At 43.0% G+C, this 25,625-nt stretch overlaps 1 protein-coding gene across 2 annotated transcripts in view; it reads left to right on the forward strand.

Annotated features, from left to right (window-relative positions):
* The first annotated feature begins 10,718 nt into the window (after window positions 1-10,718).
* Window positions 10,719-25,625, forward strand: part of LOC138750025 (sodium- and chloride-dependent GABA transporter 1) — a 148,763-nt gene continuing 133,856 nt past the window's right edge. For both annotated transcript variants that reach the window (XM_069912183.1, XM_069912182.1), the window contains exon 1: window positions 10,719-11,039. In XM_069912183.1, the coding sequence (XP_069768284.1) occupies window positions 10,814-11,039 (226 nt within the window). In that variant the 5' untranslated portion in view covers window positions 10,719-10,813. The remainder of the gene's footprint in view (window positions 11,040-25,625) is intronic.

A 25,625-nucleotide genomic window follows, 5' to 3' on the forward strand; every position in this document is an offset into this window, starting at 1 on the left:
AGGAGGGTTAGCAAGGCAGGAGATGACAGGAGGAGAAAGGAGGGAGGGGACAGCAGAGGGGGAGGAGGGATGACTGGGTGGGTGAAAGAACTGGAAGAACGGGGGGAGGGGAAAGAAGAGGCAAGTAGTTTTAATGGAAAACAGTAAACTCAATGTTCATGCCCTGTGGCGAGAGGGTGCTCAGACGGAAAACAAGGTGTTGTTCCTCCAAGCCAGGGTGGGACAGTACATAAGGCCATGGACAGACATGTAAGCGTTTGAGTGTGACCCACAATTGAAATGGTCGCTGTGGTTGTTAACGGAGTAGAGGTGCTGAGCGAAGCGATCTCCCAGTCTGCGACTGGTCTTTCTGACGTAGAAAATGCCACAAAGGGAGCACCTGATGCAGTAAATAAGTCCTCTGGATGTACAAGTGAAGTGTGGCTTTATGTGAAAGGCCTGTTTGGGGCCCTGGACTGTGATGAGGGGGGAGGTGTCGGTGCAAGTGTTGCACCTCTGCAGCCATGGGAATGTTCCGGGGGGGCCATGATAGGTGGGGAGGGATGAGCGCATGAGGGAATTGTGGAGGGAGCAGACCCTGCAGAAGGCCGAGAGTGGAGGAGAGGGAAAAATGTGTCTGGTGGTGGGATCCTGCAATAAGTGCCAGAAATTCCGGTGAATAATGTGTTGGATGTGGAGGCTGGTGGGGTGGTAGGTGAAGATAAGGGGGATTCTATTTTTGATGCTTCTATATACCAGAGGACGATGACATCGGGGCTGCCTCATGCACCCGTGAGGAGCTGTCAGCTTCATCCACTTCGCAAGAATGATTCAAGCTCACCTGGTTCATCACCAATAACATTCTCCCCTTCCTGGATCTCTCTGTCTCCATCTTCGGAGATAAGCTTTCCACGGGCATATACTACAAACCCTCCGACTCCAATGACTATCTGGATGACCCTTCCTCTCACCCTGCCCCCTGCAAGGATTCCATCCCCTTCTCTCAATTTCTCCATCTCTGCCGGATCTGTTCCAAGATGAGATTTTCAACAAACCACAAACGTGGCTTCCCTCTAGTACCATCAACTCAGCCCTCACCCGCATCTCCTCTATTTCCCGATCATCTGCCCTGGCCCCCTCTGCCCCCAGATGCAACAAACATAGAATCCCCCCCTCATCCTCACCTATCACCCCACCAGCCTCCGCATTCTCTACATCAGAGAGACCGGCTGTGGACTTGGAGATCACTTCGCTCAGCACCTCCCCCTGTTCGCGATAGCATTCCCAGACGCTACTCACTCTACCTCCAACTCCTCCTGGTGCTAGCACTCTATCACTACACTGTCCTTCCCACTACACTGTCCTTGGCCTGAGTGGGGGAAAAAAAATACTAATAAAGTATCCTTCTCAGATGAACATAAGTTTGATCATTTGGTCCCTTGTGTACCACTTTACCTCAACTCAACATTTCATCACTGATTCTATATCCATTGATTCCTTTAATATATCAAAAACATTTGATCTCTGACTTCTGTCTCATGTAGCCTGGCTTGAAGCGAATTGCTTTCTCAATGTCTTTGCTTTCTTCATTCTGCGCCCACACATCCCCCTCCCTCCTTTCTCCACCTATCATCTCCTGCCTTGCCACCCCCCTTTTTTTGTTCGGATGCTTGCCAGAATTTTCTCATACTTTTATGAAAGACTCAAGCCCGAAACATTGGTTCTGTATCTTTGCCTTCGCCACATAAAGGACTCTTGTTTGACCTGCCGAGCTTCTTCTCCAGTGTTTTGTGTTTTTACTTCAACCTTGGTGTCCACAGAATTTTGTGATTTACACCTTCTGTCCCCTGGGATGTTTTGAACAGTGCAGGGAAACTGGAGGCCCCGGGGAAAGCCCACGCAGTCACAGGGAGAAAGTACAAACTCCTTACAGACAGCACGGGATTCGAAACCCCTGTCCCCAATCGCTGGTGGTGTAAAGGCGTTGCGCTTACCCTAATGTTGGTTTAATGTTGGTCAGAAGAGTTTGGCCTGAGTGGGGGAAAAAAAATACTAATAAAGTATCCTTCTCGGATGAACATAAGATTGATCATTTGGTCCCTTGTGTACCACTTTACCTCGACCCAACATTTCATCACTGATTCTATATCCATTGGTTACTTTAATAAATCAAAAACATTTGATCTCTGACCTCTGTCTCATGTAGCCTGGCTTGAAGCGAATTGCTTTCTCAATGTCTTTGCTTTCTTCATTCTGCACTCCTGCTCCGTAGCAAGTCTGGGTGTTTGTGTCTGGGAAATATCCTCTGGCGCTAATTCTAAATAGAGATGGCACATCACTCATTTAGATTGGCATGTGGCCCCAAAGGCACTCACCCGTAGTTGGTAGTGGGAAAGTGTGGAGGGTCATAAAGGGAGGGTGTGGGTCAGAGTGGAGGAGGGTCATGCATTCTCACGCCAGTAAAATGTATCATGAAAGGAGGAAGGGAGCAGCTTCATTCTACCCAAAGTAAACAAATTGATCTTTTTGTACTTCTCTGAACTCACTGCCAGTCCGGTTAGTTATGGGAACATGTTTTTAATACATGTATCATAATGTGACCCTCGAGCAGCTGTCCTTAGAGAGAGAGAAAGACAGATTGGAATTTATGTTGGATGCAGGACATCTGTTATTCTTAATTGGCTCCCTGTACACATTGCTGTATGAGAGTTTATCTGTACCTCTCCAGTTCCTTGTTTTCTCCATTTCACCTCCCTCCGGAATTTATAGGTTTAATAATTTGGGGGGAAAAAAAGCTTCAGGCTAATGCTCATTCAGATTGAACTGCCTTTATCTTCCTCTGTTCTCATCATCTCTTTGTTCTTTACAACACTTTTTTTTACAATCTGACACTAAATCTGAAGCATTATATGAAAACTAATTAAGGTCCACCAAATCGTCTTCACATCCACTTGGCCTTGATTGATTAAAATCGCCAGCCCAGGATTAATTGTATCATGTGTTGATACAGTAAAAGGAAATGCATATGGTCAAAGGGTGGTCCCGTGTTCCATGCTGTAAAATTTATAACAATAAAATAATCGGTCAATGACAAATGGTTAATTAATTTCAACTTTCTGTTTTTCTCTTTCTTGTGTAATAGGTTTTTCATCTTGCTCTGTGTAATGCATGCAGATAAATGTGAATCCTTTTCACATTAGCTGATTGGTAATATACATTTCTTCTCACCATGTGGAGAATTTGAAAGCATCTTTCATTAGCCGCTTTCAGGTGGCCAGAATACCCGAATGTAAAGCAGCCTAAAATACCCGAATGCAGCTGTCGAGAGGCCACCTGAAAGCGGAGAACCCGGCCCCGAGGAGCACTTACTCAACCCACCTCAGAGAGGTCTATTCTCCACTTCTGAGCGCTCCCCCCAGGCATCTGAAAGCAGCAAGGCAAAGCAGGCTGATGACAGTCAGCTGGTGACCCAATTCCCCGCTGTCTGACAGCACCCCGGCGCGGGACTACAGGGCTGGAGCAGCCAGCGCGGGACTAGGCTGGGGCTGGGGCGGCTGGCGTGGGACTTCAGCGCTGCCACCTGAACGTCCCTTAGCAGACATCCGCAGCCAGCTCCAGAGCCGCATTCTCCCACGATTCCACCTGAAAGCGGCTATTGCTTCTCACAACCACTGACTTCTCTATTTCAGTCTACCTATAAAAATTTTCAAACAGTGATATTTGAACAAATTATTGTCTCGTGAATTTTTCTTGTGTTATTTGATGTTCTTTATAATGCAATCAATTGGCATCAATTGAAATATTCGCTTCATTGCAGAACTGGTTTTCTATATGGCAGAAATAGATTAAGTGCTGGAGATTGTGGCCATTTTATTTTTTTCATTAATTTTAAACTTTACTAGCATTTCAGAAGAATGATCTATTTGAGAATGCAATCTTTTTAATGTAATTTTCTGGTCTCTGTGAGAATATTTGCTCAATTAAATATAAAAAAAGCAACTAAACATTCATGTGAATTTGTGCCTTTTTCATACAGGGCCCTCTATCATGTTTGTAACAAATACACGTTTTCTCTTTATTTGCCCCTGTGCATCACAGTTTAAAATTTGTAATCAAACAATTCAGATGTGATTAACGTGCACATTCCAGATTTTATTTAAGCTTATTTGTGTGCATTTTTGTTTGACGATGTGGAAATTACTCTCATTTCAGAGCACAAAAATATTAGTCAGGTTTCGTACTTCACCTTGCTCTTGCCATCACTCTGATACAGGTTAATTTTGGTCTCATCTGTCCACAACACATTTTTCCAGAATTCTGTATCCTCTTTTAAATATTTCTGGCAAACTGTAATCTAGTCATCCTATTTTTGTGGCTAACTAGTCGTTTGCACCTTGCAGTGTTTGCCTCTGTATTTCTCTCCATAAAGACATCTGCAGACAGTAGTCATGGACACATCCACACCTGCCTCCTGAAGAGTGTTTCTGATCTGTTGGACAGACGCTTGGGGATTTTTGGGGATGAGTGTAGAGGAAAAAAATTATCTTATTGTTTATGCAGTTGAAATGTTGCAAGTGTGGACTTCTTTGTAAACTAAGAAACCAGCCAGTTTCTGCTGGTTGCAGAACCATGCCCATGACCTAGGGCCCAGTGTACTTAGGAATGTGCTTTGTGTGCAGAAGGAAGATAAGATTTGTGTGTTCTCCTGTATAAAAATATGCTGTCTGCCTACAGAATGCAGAGTTCTATCCTGGTGTAGATCAGGACAGTCTCTCCATGATATCACAAAATAAAGCTCTCAAAGCAAACTCTGAAGTCTCCACCTGAGTTATTCTGGAAAAGAGATTTTCCCCGACAATGAGAATTCTTCTGGCATTGGCAGTGGACGTCTTCCTTGGCCTACCAGTCCCTTTGCGATTACTGAGCTCTTTCTTCTTAATGATGTTCCAAACTGTTGATTTTGGTAATCCTAAGGTTTGGGTAATGTCTCTTCCTGTTTTATTATAGATTTCAGCCTCATAATGGCTTTCTTTGGCACAAAACTCTGATCCTCATGTTCACCATGTCTTTGTAAGATTGATATGATGAATGTTAGAAAGTAAGTTCAATTTTTTTTACATAACGAATACAGCATAAAAACGGGCCAACTTGGCGAAGACTTTCTCCCACCTAACCCCACTGACTTACACTCAACTTGTAACCCTCCATTCCTTTCCCATCCATATACATATCCAAAGTCTCCTTAAATACTAATATCGAGCATGCCTCCACCACTTCGTCTGGAAGCTTGTTCCACACACCCACCACTCTCTGAGTGAAGAAGTCACCCCCCACCCCGAAGTTTCCTCTAAACCTTTGCTCCCTAACACTCAGCTCATGTCCTCTTGTTTGTACCTCTCCCTTAAAGGAAAAAGCCTCTCCACGACAACTCTATCTATACCCCTAATAATTTTAAATACCTCAATCAAATCCCCTTTCAACCTTCTTTGCTCCAAAGAATAAAGACCTAACTTATTTAACCTTTCCCTATAACTTCGACCCTGTAACCCTGGCAACATTCTAGTCAATCTTCTCTGAACTCTCTCCAAATTGTTGATCACTTTCCTATACTTTGGTGACCAAAACTGTACACAATACTCCAAATTTGGCCTCACCAATCCCTTATACAATTTTAACATAACATAACATCCGAGCTCCTATACTCAATGTTCTGAATTATAAAGGATTTATAATTTCATAAACATAAGATTACATTACCTTTTTTCTAAATCAAAGTATTTAAAATGTAACATTAAAAAATTAGTTGAAATATTTAATTTGCACACTTTTGATCTCATTTAATTCTCTGAAGGTGATATAAATATCTTAAAATTGTTGGCTGCATTGTATTTTACCTGGTACTTGATAGTTTAAAAGACGTTCTCTATATAGAAAGGATGTTGGCTCACTCTAGCCATCTAACCATCTGAGACTTTTGTATGGACAAAACAATATTTATTTATATAGATAAAATACTTGTCCTGCATATGTATTGCTTGTCTCTATGTGTGTTATGACTGGTTGTGTTTTGCACTGAGGACCGGAGAATGCTGTTTCATTGGGTTGTACTTGGTTGGAAGTCAGCCTGAAGAAAACTGAGGTCCTCCATCAGCCAACTCCTCCCCACCAGCCCCCCCCCCCCCCACATCTCCATCAGGCACACAAAACTCAAAACAGTCAACCAGTTTACCTATCTCGGCTGCACCATTTCATCGGATGCAAGGATCGACAACGAGATAGACAACAGACTCGCCAAGGCAAATAGCGCCTTTTGAAGACTACATAAAAGAGTCTGGAAAAACAACCAACTGAGAAACCTCACAAAGATTAGCGTATACAGAGCCGTTGTCATACCCACACTCCTGTTCGGCTCCGAATCATGGGTCCTCTACCGGCATCACCTACGGCTCCTAGAACGCTTCCACCAGCGTTGTCTCCACTCCATCCTTAACATTCATTGGAGTGACTTCATCACCAACATCGAAGTACTCGAGATGGCAGAGGCCGACAGCATCGAATCCACGCTGCTGAAGATCCAACTGCGCTGGGCAGGTCACGTCTCCAGAATGGAGGACCATCGCCTTCCCAAGATCGTGTTACATGGCGAGCTCTCCACTGGCCACCGAGACAGAGGTGCACCAAAGAAGAGGTACAAGGACTGCCTAAAGAAATCTCTTGGTGCCTCCCACATTGACCACCGCCAGTGGGCTGATCTCGCCTCAAACCGTGCATCTTGGCGCCTCACAGTTCGGCGGGCAGCAGCCTCCTTTGAAGAAGACCGCAGAGCCCACCTCACTGACGAAAGACAAAGGAGGAAAAACCCCACACCCACCCCCAACCAACCAATTTTTCCTTGCAACCGCTGCAACCGTGTTTGCCTGTCCCGCATCGGACTTGTCAGCTACAAACGAGCCTGCAGCTGACATGGACATTACCCCTCCATAAATCTTCGTCCGCGAAGCCAAGCCAAAGAGAGAGACTTGTACCAACAAATGACCATAAACTTGACTTGAAGTGTTTAAAATGTTTCCACCATTAAAGAATATTTATTCCGATATGTTCACTGCTTAAATTTAGTGCAGTTTTTCCATGAGGGCCTATTGTGCGGGGAATGTTATGGTTTGTGCAAAGCTAACTTGAGTCTACTGGTGGTAAAAGATGTGATTGGTACAAAAAGCCAATGTGTGTGCCCACTCCAGAGCTGTTATTTCGGACTTTAGAGAGATGTTACTGACGCTGTTCAGATTACTTGGAGTGAGAACCAGGATTGATGGAGACTTTAGATCTTCAGAACCACTTGATACTAAAAGGAAACTTAATTGGAGCAAATATAAAGGGAAACGGAATTCTGTCCAATATGCAGGCAACAATGGACCTGAAGGCTGAAATGGAGTTCATTGCCACTCCTTCAGAAATAGGTGGGGGATTGATGTGCAAAATATGAGGTGGGATGGTTGGCGTAGCGGTTAGTGCAACGCCTTTACAGCACCAGCGACTGGGACCAGACCGTGGTTAGAATACAGTGCTGTCTGTAAGGAGTTTGTACGTACTCCCCATGTCTGAGTGGGTTTTCTCGGGGGCAGGGGGGAGCATTTGGTTTCCTTCCAATTTTCAAAATTGTACCGGGGGTGTAAGTTAATGGGGAGTAAATTGGTCAGCACAGACTCATGGGACCTGTTACTGTGCTGTATGTCTACATTTTAAAAACGTAATTTCTTTTAAAATTTAATAAATTTTAAAAATGCATTATGAAGTAAAGGAGCACTGGGTACAGAAGATGTTAAATAGACTAGTTTGAAGAAATGTTCCATGTTTAATATCAAGTTTGACTTTCAAAGAGAAGGGATTGATTAGACATTAGCATGACTTTATGAATGCACTCTTGTGAGGCAGCCTCATTGAAAAACAGAACTGTTGTTCATTAAGCTATGCCAGAATATGAAAGAACCAAGAATCCTGCACCTACAGAAAGCAGTTGATATTTACAGGAGCCAGCAGAGGCCAACAAAACACTTGGGAATAGAACAGATGTCACTTCATACAGTGGAAGGAGAAAATAGATCAAGCTGGTCAGTAATAGTACTGTAAGAAAAAGTATTTAATATATCACCAGTTGCATACATGCAGAACACAACTATTGTATTTAGAAGATGTAAAATCATCCCACCACAAGAGTAAAATGATATTAAGAGAAAGTTAATCAAGGACAAGAATAGACTGATATAATTACAGATGTGATTCGGACAGATTGTGATCCAGTTCAAGTTTATTAACATCTGATTGTACATATGCAACCTGACGAAACGTCATCTCTCCAGACCACGAACACATAATACACAGTACATAATGATCATATAAATAATAAAAATAAATTTATGCATGTGGCCACGCACATTCTTGCTGCAGCGAACCGGCCCGGCTTGTCATGCGTGGTCGGCGCAGGGATGGCGTCGCGACTGTCTTTTCCGGTCCGGACCGGAAGGTCACGTCCATCGGGACGTTGTGGGGTGGGATGGAATAAAGCTCAAAGTCTGCAAATCAAAGCAATTGTGATACCAGAGCTCACAGCCTGTGGCCTCAGCGCTGCGCTCACTCACCACACGCTACATTGGTGACCCCCAACATGATTTAGGGTGATTACACGGTTACAGGATACTGTTCACTAATCTGCAGGAAGAAGCTATCCCCAGCATGGCAGTCCTAATTTTGCTGCTCCTGTACCTCCTTCTTGATGGGTTAAAGGTACTCTGCACTGAATGGAAAGGGTCTTCTACGGTTCCTTGAGCCCTATTTAGACTGCGCTCCCAGTAATCATCGTTAAATGAGACCTCAGTGCTCTTCTCAACTGCTTTAATGATCATCTGCATAGATTTCCAGCCCAATGCTTCTCAGCAACTGTACCACACAATAATCTAGCCAGACAGAACCTTAGGAAGTGTAGGCGCTCCTGATTAATGAGGAGGTGTTTTAAATCCAGGATAGGTTATCCTTTATATGCACGCCAAGGAATTTTATGCTCTGATGAATAGTAGCCGTGATTTAGAAAAAGACTGAGGATTGCAGATGAACTACAAATGGTTCCTCTTTAGTTCACATGCTTTCAGCAATGCCAAGTGACAGAAGCAGGTTAATTAAGATGGAAACCAAGAGTAAAAGGCCTCTGCTCATTTTCCTTCACTGCAGTATTCAGAAATAACGAACTGATGTACTGAATAGAGTTCGATTTAGCCTTTTGCCCAGACACAGTCGATAGCTCCCCCCCAGCCACTCACTAGCTTCAATCTCAACCCCTGCGAGTTGACTGGGCCGTCAATGTCAAGTGTCCCACTGAAAGCTTATCCCAGTATCCTCTGTCAGCCTTTGACAAGAGGCCAAGCTTACCTGCGAGCGAAGGCAGAAGTGTCTTTATTAATCAGTTATTGCAGAAATATTTTAAAACTGTTATATTTGAGATAAATAATTAAATGAGTTAAAATGCTAAGAAATGAGAATTCAAAACAGTGGAAAATAATTGGAAAATAATCTCAATTAACCTGCTCTGTCACTTGATGTCACGGTGAATCCTTAGAACACTCCAGCACAGAAACTGGCCTTTCAGACCTTCTAGTCTGTACAAAACTATTTTTTTACCTAATCCCACTGACCTGCACTTAGTCCATAGCCCTCCAGGTCCCTCCCATCCATGTACCTGTTCAAATTCTTCTGAAGTGTTAAAATTGAGCCGGCATTCACCAGTTCAGCTGGAAGCTTGGTTTCTCCCCCACCCCCCACTCTCTATGTGAAAAAGTTCCCCCTCATGTTCCCTTTGAACTTCTCTCCTTTCACCCTTAACCCATGTCCTCTGGTTTGTATCTCACCTACCCTCAGCAGAAAAAGCCGACCCTCTATCTATCCCCTCATAATTTTAGACCTGTGAACTGAAGAAGAACCATTTGTAGTTCATCTGGACACACTCGTCCGTTCCTTGGTGTGCAAATTATATATTGAACACTTTTAAAATTTTCCCATCTCCATTTCTACCAGAGGGTTCTAAATAGTAAATTTTGATGACAATCTTCAATATTTATATTATTTGATTAGGTTCTTGATATTGTTTTATTTTACAATTTATGATTCATCCTGGATTTCTGAGGTCATCAACTATTGGCAAATCATCGTCTTGTTAAATATTATCAAGGATTCAATTCAATGGTGACTGAATAACTTTGTAAATAGAGCTTGTTTCTTCAGTGATTGTAGTTACTCGAAAATAACTTGGTGCAACTTCTCTGCTTCACTACAAACATCTTAGAATTCCAATTGCCTGATGTGGGCAAAAATCAAGAACATCATTGGTGTCAAACTTGTTCTATTGGCGAAGTTATCATTCACACTGAACTGATGTGATACATAACTTAAAGGCACTTCTACCTTGTGGTTTTACTGGTGCTATATGTCCGAATTATTTTTAAAAGTTTTGCAGGGTCCTCTAAACTCGAGTTGGCCAATAACAACTTTTTAATTCAAAATTCTCAACTGCTTAATGCTTATGAAGGTCATTGCAACTTATTCTGCTTGTGTGATTCCCTTGCTAAATACTTCATACTGATTAACCTGAAATGACAATAAACAACTTAAATTTAGATTAATAATTAATTGTTTGTAAGTGCGATTGCTAAAGAGCGTGATTTGAAAGCTTCATGTGCTCTGTTTGTCAGCTGAGTGACCAAAGGTAAAGATTGATGGGAGTTGATTTAGAAATATACCCACTTGTTTTATTTTACCTTGCATCTCGTGCTTCGAAAGTTATTTTAAAATGAGTATGAGGAATATTGAAGACTCTGACCACGTAATGACAAGCAACACAAATATTGAAAGCAGTACTACCACTCCAAGTGCTGAAAATGTTAAAAGTAATAAGAAACTCCAGACCCGAGAGACTTGGTCTCGAAAGATTGAGTTCATATTGGCTGGAATCGGCTACTCCGTGGGATTGGGCAATATCTGGAGATTCCCCTTCCTGTGCTATAGGAGTGGAGGAGGTAAATTTGCATTTAAAATTAATCTCTGAAATAACAGATTCTGCAATCCCAGGATGACTGGGTTTACAAGACCATTGCAATTCTCAAAATTTCTTTGAAAGCTATTGCTTAACCAAGGGGAATTTCTTTCTTATTTCATGATGACGAATTAATTATTTTATTTCATTTGTTCTCTTGTTATAACGTAGATGTATATTCATGCATTCATTCATGATAGTTCATTGAACCTAAAATGCAGTAAATCGATCATTCTGGTCAATGATGAACTGTATATTAATAATCATAATCGATATTGTCAATTTACTACCATTCGTTCACTTTAATAAATCAAGATTCACAGTTCAATTTAGTGTCATTGTAATAAGAATGTCATATTACATGAAATTGCTCTTGCCTGCTGCAAGGCGGACAGATTCGCCTTCGGCAGAAATTGCCTGAAGCGCCTCTTACAGTCAGAGAAAGAGAAGCAAAGGAGAGTCGTCCCCCCCGTCCCCCCAAAAGTCGCCGAATGTCCGCAGCCTACACAGCCACACAATTGGCAATCCAAGCTCCAGATCCAAACCTCCGACATGGTCAGGAACCCCTCAGCGCCTTTGGCAACCCCTCGCGTCCCGGTTCCAATGCCTGGCACCCCTTCAGCCAGCTTGGCATGTTTGTGGGCACAGGTTTGTGGGCATTATCGTCCGACTTATTTTCCCCTTTATATTTGCAATGTTACCTCTCCTATATTAGTCTTGATAAATGGTTCACGCCCAGAACAGCAGATGACCACTGGTCTGCATAGATGCCCTCTAACCTGTGAGTTCCTCCACCAATTCTTTGTTTGCATAAAGAATGGCATGGTTTCTTTCATAATTTAATTATACCAGTTTAAAATGGGGTTAAATTAGGAGGATGTTGAATGTGAGAATGGACATCATGAGGCACAATCAAGCCCAACCAGAACATACAAACCTCATGTTCCCTGCTCACTTCAATTATCCCCAAATTTGAGGAAGGACATACTTGCTATAGAGGGAGTGCAGCACAGATTTACAAGGTTAGTTCCCAGGATGGCAGGATTGACATATACTGAAAGGTTAGAAAAACTGGGCTTATATGCGATGGAGTTGAGAAGGATGAGATTGAGGTATATAAGATAATCAAGGGGCTAGGCAGGGTGAATTCGGATTACGTGTTCCCAATGTTGGGAGAGACTAGGACTAGAGGGCATAGTTTCAGAATACAGGGAAGGCCCTTTAGGACGGAGATGAGGAGAATTTTTTTACCCAGAGAAGTGTGGATCTGTGGAATGCTTTGCCGCAGAGGGTAGATTCACTGGATATTTTCAAAAGGGAGTTAGATACGGCTCTTGTGGGCAGGGGAGTTAAGGGTTATGGGGATACTGACAGTGAATGACCAGCCATGGTATGAAAAATGGCAGTGCTGGCTCGACGGGGCAACTCCAGCACCTACTGTCTATTGTTTATTAACACCCAAGCAGTATTAGTCATATTGCTTATTGTACGCATCAGCAAGTGCACCAATATTGTGAATGTCAGACTTAGTTTAGCCTGCAGAACCTAAAGAAAAGGTGAATCATGGTTTCATTAAACAGGAAAGTCTGCAGACACTGGTGACCCGCTGGAGAAACACAGCAGGTCAAGCAGCTTCCAAGGAAGTAAAGGGTGACCAACGTTTCAGCCCTGAGCCCTTTGTCGAGGTATGAGCGAAAAGCAGGCACTGAGACCACCCGCAAAATGGAGGAACAACGTCTCATATTCTGGGCACCCTCCAACAGGATGCCATTAACTTTGACTTCCCTGGTTTCCATTAGCTCTCCCCTTCACCTATTTCTCCTTTCTTCTAGGTCTGTCTCCCTCTTTTTTTCCTTCCCCTCTTTTTCTTTTCCACCAGCTCTACATTCACTGAGCCACTCCCGTCCCCTCGATCAATTTTTACATTTCCACATTTCCTCCCCTGTCCAATTATCACCTTTTGTCCGTGGGCCTGTGCCCCTCCCCCTGCCCTTTTTTTGCTTCTCCCCAGCCTTCTTATTCAGAGACTTACCTGTTTTTAACTCATACCATTAATAACGACTCAGGCCCGAAACATTGATTATATATCTTTACCTGCTATGGACACTCGGAGACCTGCTGAGTTGCACAGGCTTTTTTGTGTTGTTGTTGCAATTACAGTGTCTACAGACTTTTGTGCTTCACTGGAAAAAGGGTAATCAGTGGCTCTGGATGAGGAAGAAAGGATTCCACTTGGGCATCTAGGGGGTGAGCCTGGGATGCCGGGATTCACTGCTGAACCCTCCGGAGGTGTCATGGGTCTATCAGCAAAACGCTGAGAAGGAGGGGGCCCCACTTGATAACCCAGACGATGCCACCACTCACTTGGCTGCCCCACAGAGTCAAGGCAGCGTCCAGGAGTGCAATAAGGGATATTAACATCTTATGCTACATACCATAGAGTTCTGCAGATTATAGTAAGGAAGTCACCAAAGGATGTAGAGCAGAGTAATGGATTTAAATTTGAAGCAGCCATGATCTAATTGATCAGTGGAGTGAACTTAAGGTTCTGAATGATAAAATTGTCTTTTCTTCATGTTCTTATTGCTTATTCACATGGTTCGTTCAGAATCGGAATCAGAATCAGGATTTATTGTCATGAACAAGTCACGAAATTCGGCAGCGTCATTCATATCATAACCACCTTACAGGAATAAATTTTTTTTTAAGTAGTGCAGTTCTGGTCTCCAAATTATAGGAAGGATATCAATAAGGTAGAGGGTGCAGAGAAGATTTGCTAAAATGTTGCCTGGATTGGAGTATCTAGAATATGGAGAAAGATTGAGTAGACTGGGTCTTTATTCATTGGAGAGTAGAAGGTTGATGGGGGATTTAATAGAGGTATATAAAATTATGAGGGGAATAGATAGAGTAGATGTGAATAGGCTCTTCCCCTTTAGGGTAGGAGAGATTGGAACAAGGGGTCATAAGTTTAAGGGTCAGGGGGCAAAACTTTAGAAGTCACTCAGAGAGTGGTGGCTGAGCGGAATGACCTTTCGGAAGAGGTAGTTGCAGCAGGGTCAATTTTGTCATTTAAGAGGAGGTTGGATGAGTACATGGATGTGAAGGGGTTGGAGGGTTATGGGCAGGGAGCAGGTAGGTGGAACGAGTGGAGTTCACTTAAATCGGTGCAGACTAGAGGGGCCGAGATGGCTCGTTTCCAAACTGTAATCGTTATATGGTTATATGAAAAAGTAAGGCAGTGTCTTTGGTTCATTGTTGATTCAGGAATCTGATGGGAGTGGGGAAGAAGCTGTTCTTGAGCCGCTGAGTGCTCTGTAAATGGAAAAATCTCATGAATTGCTTGAAATGTGCCATCTTGTTCAAATTTCCAAGATGGCAGAGCTGCACACGTGAGCCTTCCAACTAATAAATAACTTGGAGAAAGCTGTGCACTTGGAAGATTTAATATTTGTGTTGGCAAACTACCAGATGCAAGATACTGCAGATGTTGGAATCTGGAGGAAAAGTAACCTGCTGGTTGAACTCAATAGGAGAAAAAGAATTGTTTTTATTTTGAATATTTTATTTTTGATTTTCCAAGACTCACACAAATCCAAAATAACAATACAATCCTTCTCAACATTGATATATTACATTTTTACCCTGCCCACCCCTCTCTCTTCCCTCCCATACCCTAATACCACAAGGAAAAGATTGTGTAAATTAAACAAACATAAAGAACCAAAAACCTATAGAGTCACAGAGAAAAGGAATCGTTGATGTTTCAAGTAGGAACTCTTCGTCAAAATTGAGAGTGCAGATGGCCAGTACAATGCCAGATATATTTCAGATGTTGCACATGGTATGTCTCTGGACAGAGTTATTTACCACTGAACGCCAGAGGTGCAGCGGTGGTGGAAATCTGTAAGGTGGAGTTTGTTTCATTTCAAAATATGAAGACATAGCTATTGGCTATGTATATGGTCATGCCCTAGTTTCTTTTTTCTGTAGGAGCAGAAGTAGGCCCAATGGCCCATCAAGTCTGCTCTGCCATTCTAATCATGTACTGATCCATCCTCCCACTCAGCCCCACTCCCTGGCTTTCTTCATGTAACCCGACTAATCAAATACCTGTCAATCTCTGCTTTAAATACACCTAAAAATGACCTTGCTTCCACAGCCCCCTGCGGTAACAACTTCCACAGACTCACAACCCTCTGACTAAAGAAAATTTTCTGCATCTCTGTTTTAAATTGATGCCTTTTTATCCTGTAGTTTTGCCCTCTTTTTCTAGAATCCCCTACATTGGAAAACATCCTTGCCATATCTCCTCTGTCCAGGCCTCTCAGCTTTCAAAATGCCTCTATGAGTACAGAAACAGGCCATCTTGGCCCTTCTGGTCCACACTGATTTAAGAGAACTCCATGAGTTCCAACTACCTGCTCCCTGCCCATATTCCTCCAACCCCCTCGCATCCATGCACTCATCCAACCTTCTCTTAAATGACAACATTGACCCTGCTGCAACCACCTTTTCCGGAAGGTCATTCCACTCAGCAACCACTCTGAGTGAAGATGTTTCCCCTCATGTTACTTCTAAACTTTTTCCCCCAACCCTTAACTTATGACCCCTAGTTCCAATCTCACCTGCACTGCAAAAAGTACAGCCCAAGAGCCGACAAACGTTCCTCATATGCTAACCTGGAGAGATTCTAGTAAATCTTCTCTGAACCCTTTCCAACACCAGCACGCCTTTTCTCAAACACGGCACCCAAAACTGTACACAGTACCCCAAGTGAGGACTCTCCAGTGCTTTTTAGAGTCTCAACATTACATCCCTGTCCAGAATATGCTAATCTTCTGGAAATAAACGCCCAACATTGCATTCATCTTCTTCTCCACCTAGTCCTAGAGGCTAACTTTTAGGATGTCCTGCATGAGGACTCCCAAGTCCCTTTGCACCTCGGAAATTTTTTCTCCCCATCTAAATAATTGTCTGCTCATCTATTTTTTTTCTACTGTTAACAGTGCAGGCGCTGAAACAAAGAGTGAAGTAGAACAACGTGGAGAAATTAATTTCAGTTCCCTCAACAATAATGCTGTGTATTCATAATGAGTTGGATCACCGCTTTGCTTTTGTCAATATCTCTGGCTCTACCTTAGTATTTGGCACAGTAAATTTTAAGAGGTTGTATTGTTTTCATTTTGATGTGGAATTGGTTCATTTTCAACAATTCATTTTTCAAAAATATCAGCGTTTCTTTTTTTATTGCTGAGCCTATTTATTGGATGAAATGTCATAAGGAATAGAACTCACTTTCATTAACAATCAAAAGTTTTTGTTGTGTTTGCTTCTTTCTCTGCTCATCTCCCCATCCACCTCCTTCTCCCCCTCCTCTATTTTACACTTCACGAAGAAGTGTGCGCTGTATCCTCGCTCCCACATATGCCTCGCGCTTCAAGCTTCCTGAATAAAACTGCACCATCCTAGGCCTCAACCAGAGGCTCCTTATTATCCACCTGAGGTTGAGAATGGCCATGCACATCCTCGTATACTGGCCTGCTGCCTATACCCTCTTCTTCGATAACACTGGAAAATAAAGATTTTGCTTCCTGAACACTTTTGGGTGTATTCTATAGACTTTGCTCACAAAAATGACCGTCAAATATTCCTATCACATATCCTTTTGTTTAGATATATCCTATTTTGTGATCTCCTGTCATATTTTAAGTAGTACATTGCGCACAAAGCAAGCCGCTTTGGTCAGTCCAAGCATGCCTGGGCAAGGACTGTTGTGCAGGTGCTCTGCAAATGTTGTCTTAGGTCTGGGCATGCATAGTCAGGCTAAATGTTATAAAAGCAGCTCACATATTCAGATGCTGTGCAATGCATTGATGATAGATTGATGCATATGTTCTTCAGGCAATAGCATAGTGAGTGTACTTAACAATAGCATTTATTATCGTCAGGAAGATTGAATACAGCAGAAATGTCTCGTCAGTATCGCAACAGCTGTGTTACATTCTGTTACATTTCTGGCGAGTATACGTTCAAAGCTCAAATACGCAGCGTAACTGCATTTACTAAGAAAGCCTATGAAGTCTACTTTAGTTGTAGCTAAGATAGCGACCAGGACAAACCTTGGGCTCCTCACATTTGTTGCGCAACACGTCCAGTCAACCTGAGAGCTTGGCTCAGAGGTACATGGGAATCAATTCAATAAAAGTTAATTGAATGTTTTTCCAACTACGTACGCGATACAACAAATCTGACATTATCTTTGTGTTCAGCTTGAAGTTGTTGATCATAACTCCCATTTTTCTTCAAGAAGCAAACCTTTTTGAAAAAAAATTGTTGTCCAATGTTATTAGTTACCTTCCAACCCTCAGAATCTCAGAACTCTGTCCTAGAGTCACCTCCTTGCTGCTTTCCTGGGAATAATTCCCATTAGATCCTGCCAATCCAGCATTGTTCCACCTTCTTGCCCAACTGTTACATTGTCACCATTGCTCTCTTTAGGTTGAGGGTTTCATTTTTCTCATTAAGATTTTCAGAACAGGCCAAGAACAAGAGGACAAGAACAGGCCCTTTGCTCCTTGGTGCCTGCATCAAACATGATGCCCCAATTAAACTAAATGTCTTTTGCCTGTACGTGATCCAGATCCAGTGCTCCCTGCAGCCCCTTGCAAGTACCTATCACTCTCTAGGTAAAAAAGCTGTCTCCTTTAAACTTTATGGCTTCTCACCTTGTAGTGCGCGTTGAAAGAACCAAAGACTTGTTGATCCAAACCAAGGCTTTTATTAACTAAAAGACTGGAGCATATCACAAGTAGGTCAACCAGTCCAGAATGACCTGGTCTGGCTAGGAGCAATCCTTTAAGACCTGCCAGTAGGCGTGGCTACACTCTCAGCCAATCACAGTCATCCTACATTACCATCTGTGTACATATACACATTGGTGATAGAATCACCTTAAATATATGAGCTTTGTACTTGGCATTATTTTCCCTGGGGAAAGGATTCTGACAGTCTATCCTTTCCATGCTTCTCATAATTTTATAAATCTACATGATTTCCCCTTGGTCTCAGATGCTCCAGACAGGGGGGAAAAAACATCCAAGTTTGTCCAACCTCTCGTCATTGGTCATATCCTCTATCCAGGTGGCATGCTGGTAAATTTCTTTTGTGCATCCTTCCTGTGATGGGGAGACTAGAGTTGCTGCCATAGTCCTAGTGGTGACCAAACCAAAATTTGATATAGCTGCAATATGGCTTTCTTCCTCTTGTACTCAGTGCCCCAAGCAATGAAACCAATCGTGCCATAGCCCTTCTTTAACTTCTTCATCACTTACTGATTTGAGTCACAGGAGTGAGGAAAACGCAAGAATACAAGTGATGATTGGCAATTGATTGATCGATCTTGAAAGAGAGAATCTCTTTCAGAAACAAAACTCCAGAGGGTTGTTGACACTGCCTGCGATATCACAGGCACCAGTCTTCACTCCATCAAGGACATCTACAAGAAGCGGTGTCTTAAGAAAGCAGCTTTTATCTTCAAGGGCTGCCACCTCTTCACTCTGCTACCATCCGGAAAAAAGTACAGGATTCTGAAGACGAGCTCTCAGTGGCACAAGGACAACTTCTTCCCCGCTGCCATCAGATTCCCGAATGAACAATGAAACACAAACACGGCTTTACTGTGACTTTTTCCTTGAGCTATTTTTACTTATTTTGTAAGGTGGTTTATATAAATGTTTGAACTGTGACGCTGTCGCAAAACAATGAATTTCATGACGTGTTCATGACAATAAATTCTGATTCTGATCTCACCAAGGTTTGTAAAATACAAAATGGCATAGCTCTGAGCAAGTCACCATTTTACTCCAAATGAGGCCAGATCAAAAGACATTAATTTCAATTAACAAAGAGTATATCTAAGTCCACATTCAAAATCATCTCCTTTCTTAAAGAGGACTAAATGTTCAGTTAGGTAATGTAATAGAGATAAAATTGGGGTGGCAGGGTGCCGTAAATTGTACCCAATTTGACTGACAGCTGTTAGGTAAAAACATCATGAGCTGGGAATGTAGAGGGAGTCTCCCAGTGCTGGGCCGTAACAAGATGCAGTTGTGACCTTGTACTCTCAAGATAAGAGTGGGGATGACAAATTGATGTGCAGGAGGCTAGCAGAGAGGGACAGCAACAGTTTACTCATTGGACAATGTCATGGTATGATAATTTACTAAGTACGTATCCTAAGGTATATAAAAAACACCATTTTCTGATAACAGCAGAATGCGCCTTCTCCAACTAACACTGTTAGTTGCAAGTGTTACAATCCGGCAATAAAGAACAAAGATCCTTGATTTCGACTCAGTCTGGTGTTTGACTCACTCATTCATGAACAAAGCAGACCTAACACAGCCCCCGTATATTCTGAAGGGTAGGAAGAATCCCACGCAGACACTGAGAGAACGTACAAACTCCTTAAAGACAGTGTCGGATTCGAACCCGGTCGTGGACACTGTGACAGCATTGGGCGAACCATTACGCTAACCGTGTGCCCAGTACAGTGGTTAGCACAATACTATTACAATGCCAATGACTCAGGTTCGAATCCTCCAATATCTGTATGAAGTTTGTATGTTCTCCCCATGTCCATGTGGGTTTTCTTCAGGTGTCCTGTTTCCTCCCTCATTCTTCCTTCCTCATATACTCAGTCCCCCCACCAATGAAATCAAGCATGCCCCTTCTTTATCATCCAATCACTTAATTATTTGAGCAATATTGAGAGTGAGAAAAGCTCATGGGCTACTGTGCTGCATTAAACAAAAATTATGGTGGGAGAATTAGAAAGTTAGAGAGTCACCATTTTGCATTGATCCATGGTACTTTTTATTTTGAGATGAGGTTCTATCTGCATAAAGGTTCTTGGTAACATTCCCATCCTGGAAACTTTCTAATATCCCTCTTCCGGCTGACATTTGAGATTCTCATAACATCTGCCACATGATCTTTATTTTTGGCTAACATTCAATACAATCTTGCTCTGTGTGAAGAAGACACTAACTTAACTTCAGAAGTCCTTTTCTAAAAATACGGTGAAAGGTCCAGTTTGTTCAGATGCTGCTTCGCCCTGTTGAATGAACCTTATTTCAGCTTGCCATTGTTTCTCACAATGCAAGAGGATGAAATCAAAATATAATTAAGTAGACAGGCGCTTGCTCCAAAACATTTGTTCCCTTTCTCCTTGTGATGACTACTTCAGGAGAAGATTATTCCTGTTCTTCAAGTCAACCTACAATTGCACATTTTTTTTCTTTTTTATTGTGTGTGATATGACTGTTCTTTGGATCAGATGAGCAGGGAGGGAGGGAATTGATTGTTACTGCCAGGCATTCATTACAGAATTGTCATTTAAGTGGGCGATAAATGAAATGTCTATTGAAGTTGGTTGGCATTCTTCATTTGGAGCGTGTTTATTTATTATTTCATATTATCTGGAAATAACTTTACGCATCTAATTTATAGTTTCAACAGGCTAAGGGCAGGCAATGAATAGATGCCTTCCAATGTGCAGAAGTTGCTTAATTTGGGACACAAGGAGTTCTCAAAAGGTGAAATGAAATAAAGTGCAATAAAGTCCCTGTTATCCGGGATTCAAGCAGCCTGCAACCTCAATCAACTGACAAAAGATAAAATTGTGGAAAATAAATAGGTAAAAAATATAGGAGTTTAAAATTGGTGCATCTTGCTCTCAAGCAATATGCTGTCTCAATATGCTGTCTCAAGCAACCAGAAAATACACTTATCTGGCATCTGCCCATCCCCCATTGATGCCAGATATGAGGGGTTTTACTGTATATCTTATAATTTAGGAACACAGATCAAGGTCAAGTGATGGTATTCCCTCGAATCAGGGCGAACAAAGCTGAATATTAACCCGTGGACTTCATTGCTTCTGGACTTTTGTTCCAGTACATTAATTTCTCTCATCAGTGGCAGACAGTCATAGCATTGCTTCTCTAAGTTTTATGAAACTCCTTTTGACATCTCTTAATGCCACGGATATATATATAGATATCACGGAGAAAGAATTCTGCAATCTGCAGGTTGTTGAAGCTATCAAAATATTCCATATAGTCATTTAACCATATAACTGTTCGAGCCCTTCGAGTTCGCACCGGTTCACTCTTGAAAGTTTCCTTGCTCCTCAGGATGAGCCAAGGAGTTTTATTTCTTGTTCACTTTCAATTTTCTTCCATTGTCTGAGGTTTAATATATTGCCTATTCGGAAAAGAATTCTGTACATCTCAAAGTACATCAAATAAACTGTTAATTTGAAGTTGCTACTCTGGCTTTGTAGAACAAAATTGCACAACAATTTTGAAATCATAGTTTTCTTGACTTATGTTTGCAAAATAATCTGAGGCATTTGTTTGTGATTACTGTTGAAAAGAACCTGACGCCAAGCCAAATAAAGAGAAAGGAAATTGATCAGAGATTTAAATTGTATTTTAAAGAATGGAATTTAATGCAGATACGTGTGAGGCTTTGCATTTTTTTAGGGCACTCTCTGTATCGATCCCCCACCACTGTTCGCGAACTTCACCCCCAACTGTAAGCCCATCGCTACAAAAAGCAGGCGATATAGTGAAGGGGACAGGGTATTTATTAAAGCGGAGGTCCAGCGCCTCCTGAATGATGGGATCATTGAGCCCATTTCCAGCCCATGGTGGTGGTCAAGGGTGGGGTAAACACAGGATGGTGATTGATTACAGCCAGGCTATTAACCACTATACACAGCTGGATGCATGGCAGACATGGTCAATCAAATTGCCCAATATTGTCTTTTCCACAATTACCTGAAATCTGCCTACCACCAGCTCCCCATCTATCCGAAGGATGACCAGAATACCGCCTTTGATGGCCACCCCTACCACTTCCTCAGGGTCCCCCTCGGCGTCTCCATTTTCCAGCGGGAGATGGATCGATGGTGGACCAAATTGGCCTGCATGCAACCTTCTCCTACCCCTACCTGCATAATATCATGATCTGTGGCCATGACCTGCAAGATCATGACGCCAAACTCCGAAATTCCTCACAACAGCCAAACACCTAAACCTCACCTACCTCACCTACACACTACCCGCCTGGCGATCCTTGGTTGTAATGTGGAGAATGGGGTTATTAGCCTCGACCCCGACCACATGCTCCCATTGCTAGAATTTCCCCCTTCCTCACAGCCTCAAGGCCCTGAAAAGGTGCCTGGGGTTCTTTTCCTACTACGCCTAGTGGGTGCCCAATTATGCGGACAAAGCCTGCCCCCCTTATCAAGTCCACATCCTTCCCATTGTCAAGAGAGACCTGTACAGCCTTCAGTCAGATAAAAGAGGACATCGCTAAAGCCTCAACGTATGCAGTAGATGATCCATTTCAGGTCGAGAGCAATACATCCGATTTCGCCCTGGCCATCATCCTGAACCAGGCAGGTCGGCTTGTGGCTTTTTTCTCCTGTATCCTCCAGGGCCCTGAAATCCAACACTCCTCCATCGAGAAGGAGGCTCAGCCAATAGTTGAGCAGCACTGGAGGCATTACCTGGCCAGCAGACGTTTTACCCTGCTCACGGACCAACGGGCTGTGGATTCATTTGAACAATAAATAGTGGGGAAAGATAAAGAATGATAAAATTTTGAGGTGGAAAATTGAACTCTCCACCTATAACTGTGATATTCTGTATCAGCCGGGGAAGCTCAACGAGCCCCCAGATGCCCTTTCCCGAGGGACATGTGCCAATGCCCAGATAGACTGCCTCAAGACCCTCCACAATGACCTCTGCCACCATGTTGTCACGAGATTTTTCCACCACCAAATCTCATAACCTGCTGTACTCCATCGGTGAGGTCTGAGACATGATCAGGGACTGCCAGGTCTGCGCAAAGTGCAAACCACACTTCTACTAACTAGATTGGGCACACCTGATGAAAGCCTCATGGTCGTTTGAACACCTAAGTATGGATTTCAAGGGCCCCCTCCCCTCCACCAACTGCAATTTCTATTTCCTCACAGTCGTCGATGAGTATTCACGTTTCCCCTTTGCCATCCCTTGCCCAGACATGATGACTACCACAGTCATCAGGCACTGCACAACTTGTTCACTCTATTCAGGCACCCGTCATACATCCACAATGACCAATGAGCTGTGCCAATACCTGCTGGCCAGAGGTATCGCCACCAGCAGGACCACTGGATATAACTCCTGAGGGAATGGCCAAGTGGAGAAGGAGAATGCCACCACATGGCCATCCTCCCTACCCTCAAGTCAAGTTCACAAGTTGAAGGAGCAGAAGCAGGCCCTTCGACCCATCGAGTCTGTATCATGACTCTACACTAACCTGAATTATGCTCACATCTAGTTCGAATTTCCAGCCTTTTCCCCATATCCCTTGATACCCTTACTAATGAGATACTTACCCATTTCCTGTTTAAATACTCCCAGTGATCTGGCCTCCACTGTTTTGTGCAGCAGTAAGTTCCACAGATCCATGACCCTCTGACTAAAGAAGTTCTTCCTCCTCTCTGTTCTAATTGGACAACTAATTTTAAGGCTATGACGCCATGTCCTCGATTCACCCATCAAGGGAAACATCTTATCCACATTCACTCTATCAAAACTTTTCAATATTCAAAATGTCCCTCATTCTCCTATACTCCAAAGAATACAACCCAAGAGCTTTCAAACGCTCCCCATACGCCAGCCCCTGCATTCCAGGAATCATCCTAGTCAATCTCCTCTGCACCCTCTCCAGCAACATCACATCTATTCTAAGATAGGGGCCCAAAACTCTACCCAGCACTCTAAATGGGGTCTCACCAGTGCCCTAGAAAGTCTTATTAACACCTCTCTACTCTTATAGTCTATATCTCTTGAAATGAATGCTAACATAGCTTTTGCCTTCTTCACTACCAATCCCATCTGGGCATTAACTGTTAGATTATTCTGCACAAGGACACCCAGGCCTCTTTGCTCTTCCTGTTTATTTACACTGGTAAAAAGTAGAACAGAACACTTCTCAACATTGTACTTCAACTGCCATAGTTTTACCCCTAGTCTCCCAATCTGTCTGTATCCTTCTGCAATATTATGGTTTCTTCAACAGTTCCTACCTTAGCGTCATCTGCAAATTTGGCCACAAAACTATTCATCCTACAATCCAAATCATAAATAAATTGTAAACAACAGCGGCCCAAAGACCGACCCCTGTGGAACACCACTTATTACAGGCAGCCATCCTGAATAGGATCCCTTAATTTCAACCCTTTGCTTTCTGCCTATCAGCCAATTTTCTATTCAGTCTAATAGCGTCCCTGTAATCCATGGGCCTTCAACTTATTATCAGCCTAGCATTGGCACCTTAACTAAAGCCTTTTGAAAATCCAAATATACAACATCCACAGCCTCCCCTTTGTCTATCCTACCTGAGATTTCTTCAAAAAACTCTAATAGGTTAGCGAGGCATGATCTACCCTTTAAAACACTATGCTGACTAGGACCAATCCTGTCATGCGTTTTCAGGTATTTCATAACTTCATCCTTGAGGATTGACTCTAATATCTTCCCAACCACTGATGTCAGATTTATAGGTCTATGGTTACCTTTTTTCTGCTTCCCACTTTTCTTGTACAGCAGAACCACATTTACAACCTTCCAATCCCCTGGAACCATGCCAGAGACTATTGATTTCTGGAAGATTGTCACAAATGGATCTACAATTGCCAAAGCCACCTCTTTCAAGACCCATGGGTTCTACCTAGCACAATTTCTCTAGTAATCTTAACTTTATTCCCTGAAGCCTCTGTCTGTCAGGGATATTACTAATGTCTTCCACAGTGAATACAGATGTAAAGTATTGATTTAATTCTTCTGCCATTATAATTTCCCAGCATCATTTTCTATGTCAACACATGTCTCTCATTGGCAGGAAATCCTTCCCGAGGTACTCCACACCTTCAGGTCGCTGCTATGTACTACCACCAATGCTACCCCTCACAAATGAATTACTCCTTCCCCAGGAAGTCTACATCGGGGACCACCCTTCCATCCTGGTTGACATCCCCAGGGCCAGTCCTGCTACAAAAGCATGTGAGAGGCCGTAAAACCTGAGAGGCCACTGATCAAAAGGGTCCAGCTCCTCAATGCAAACCCCAACTACACTAAGGTGGCCTGCCCAGATGGCCATGAGGAAACTGTCTCCATCCAGGACCTCACGCGTGCGGAGGCTCCCGAGGAGCATACCGACCCAAGCAGCACCCTCCCATCCCATGGTTGCACACTACAAACCATGGCACCCTAGCCCCGCCACCACCCCATTCTCTCCGGTCGTGTCACCACGCCCCCAGTAGGTCGACACAGCGCTGGGGGTCCAGAAAGAATCAACGGCCCCAGCTAAAAAAGAGCAACCAACTCTTCGCCAGTCCCAACAGAAGACCAGACCGCCAGACAGACTTAACCTCCAGGACTTTTGTAAGACTTCGTGCCCTACATCACCCTGCTGGATTAGCATTCCTAAAATACATCACCTCACA

Source organism: Narcine bancroftii, chromosome 14 (assembly GCF_036971445.1).
Source record: "Narcine bancroftii isolate sNarBan1 chromosome 14, sNarBan1.hap1, whole genome shotgun sequence".
Classification (NCBI taxonomy): domain Eukaryota; kingdom Metazoa; phylum Chordata; class Chondrichthyes; order Torpediniformes; family Narcinidae; genus Narcine; species Narcine bancroftii.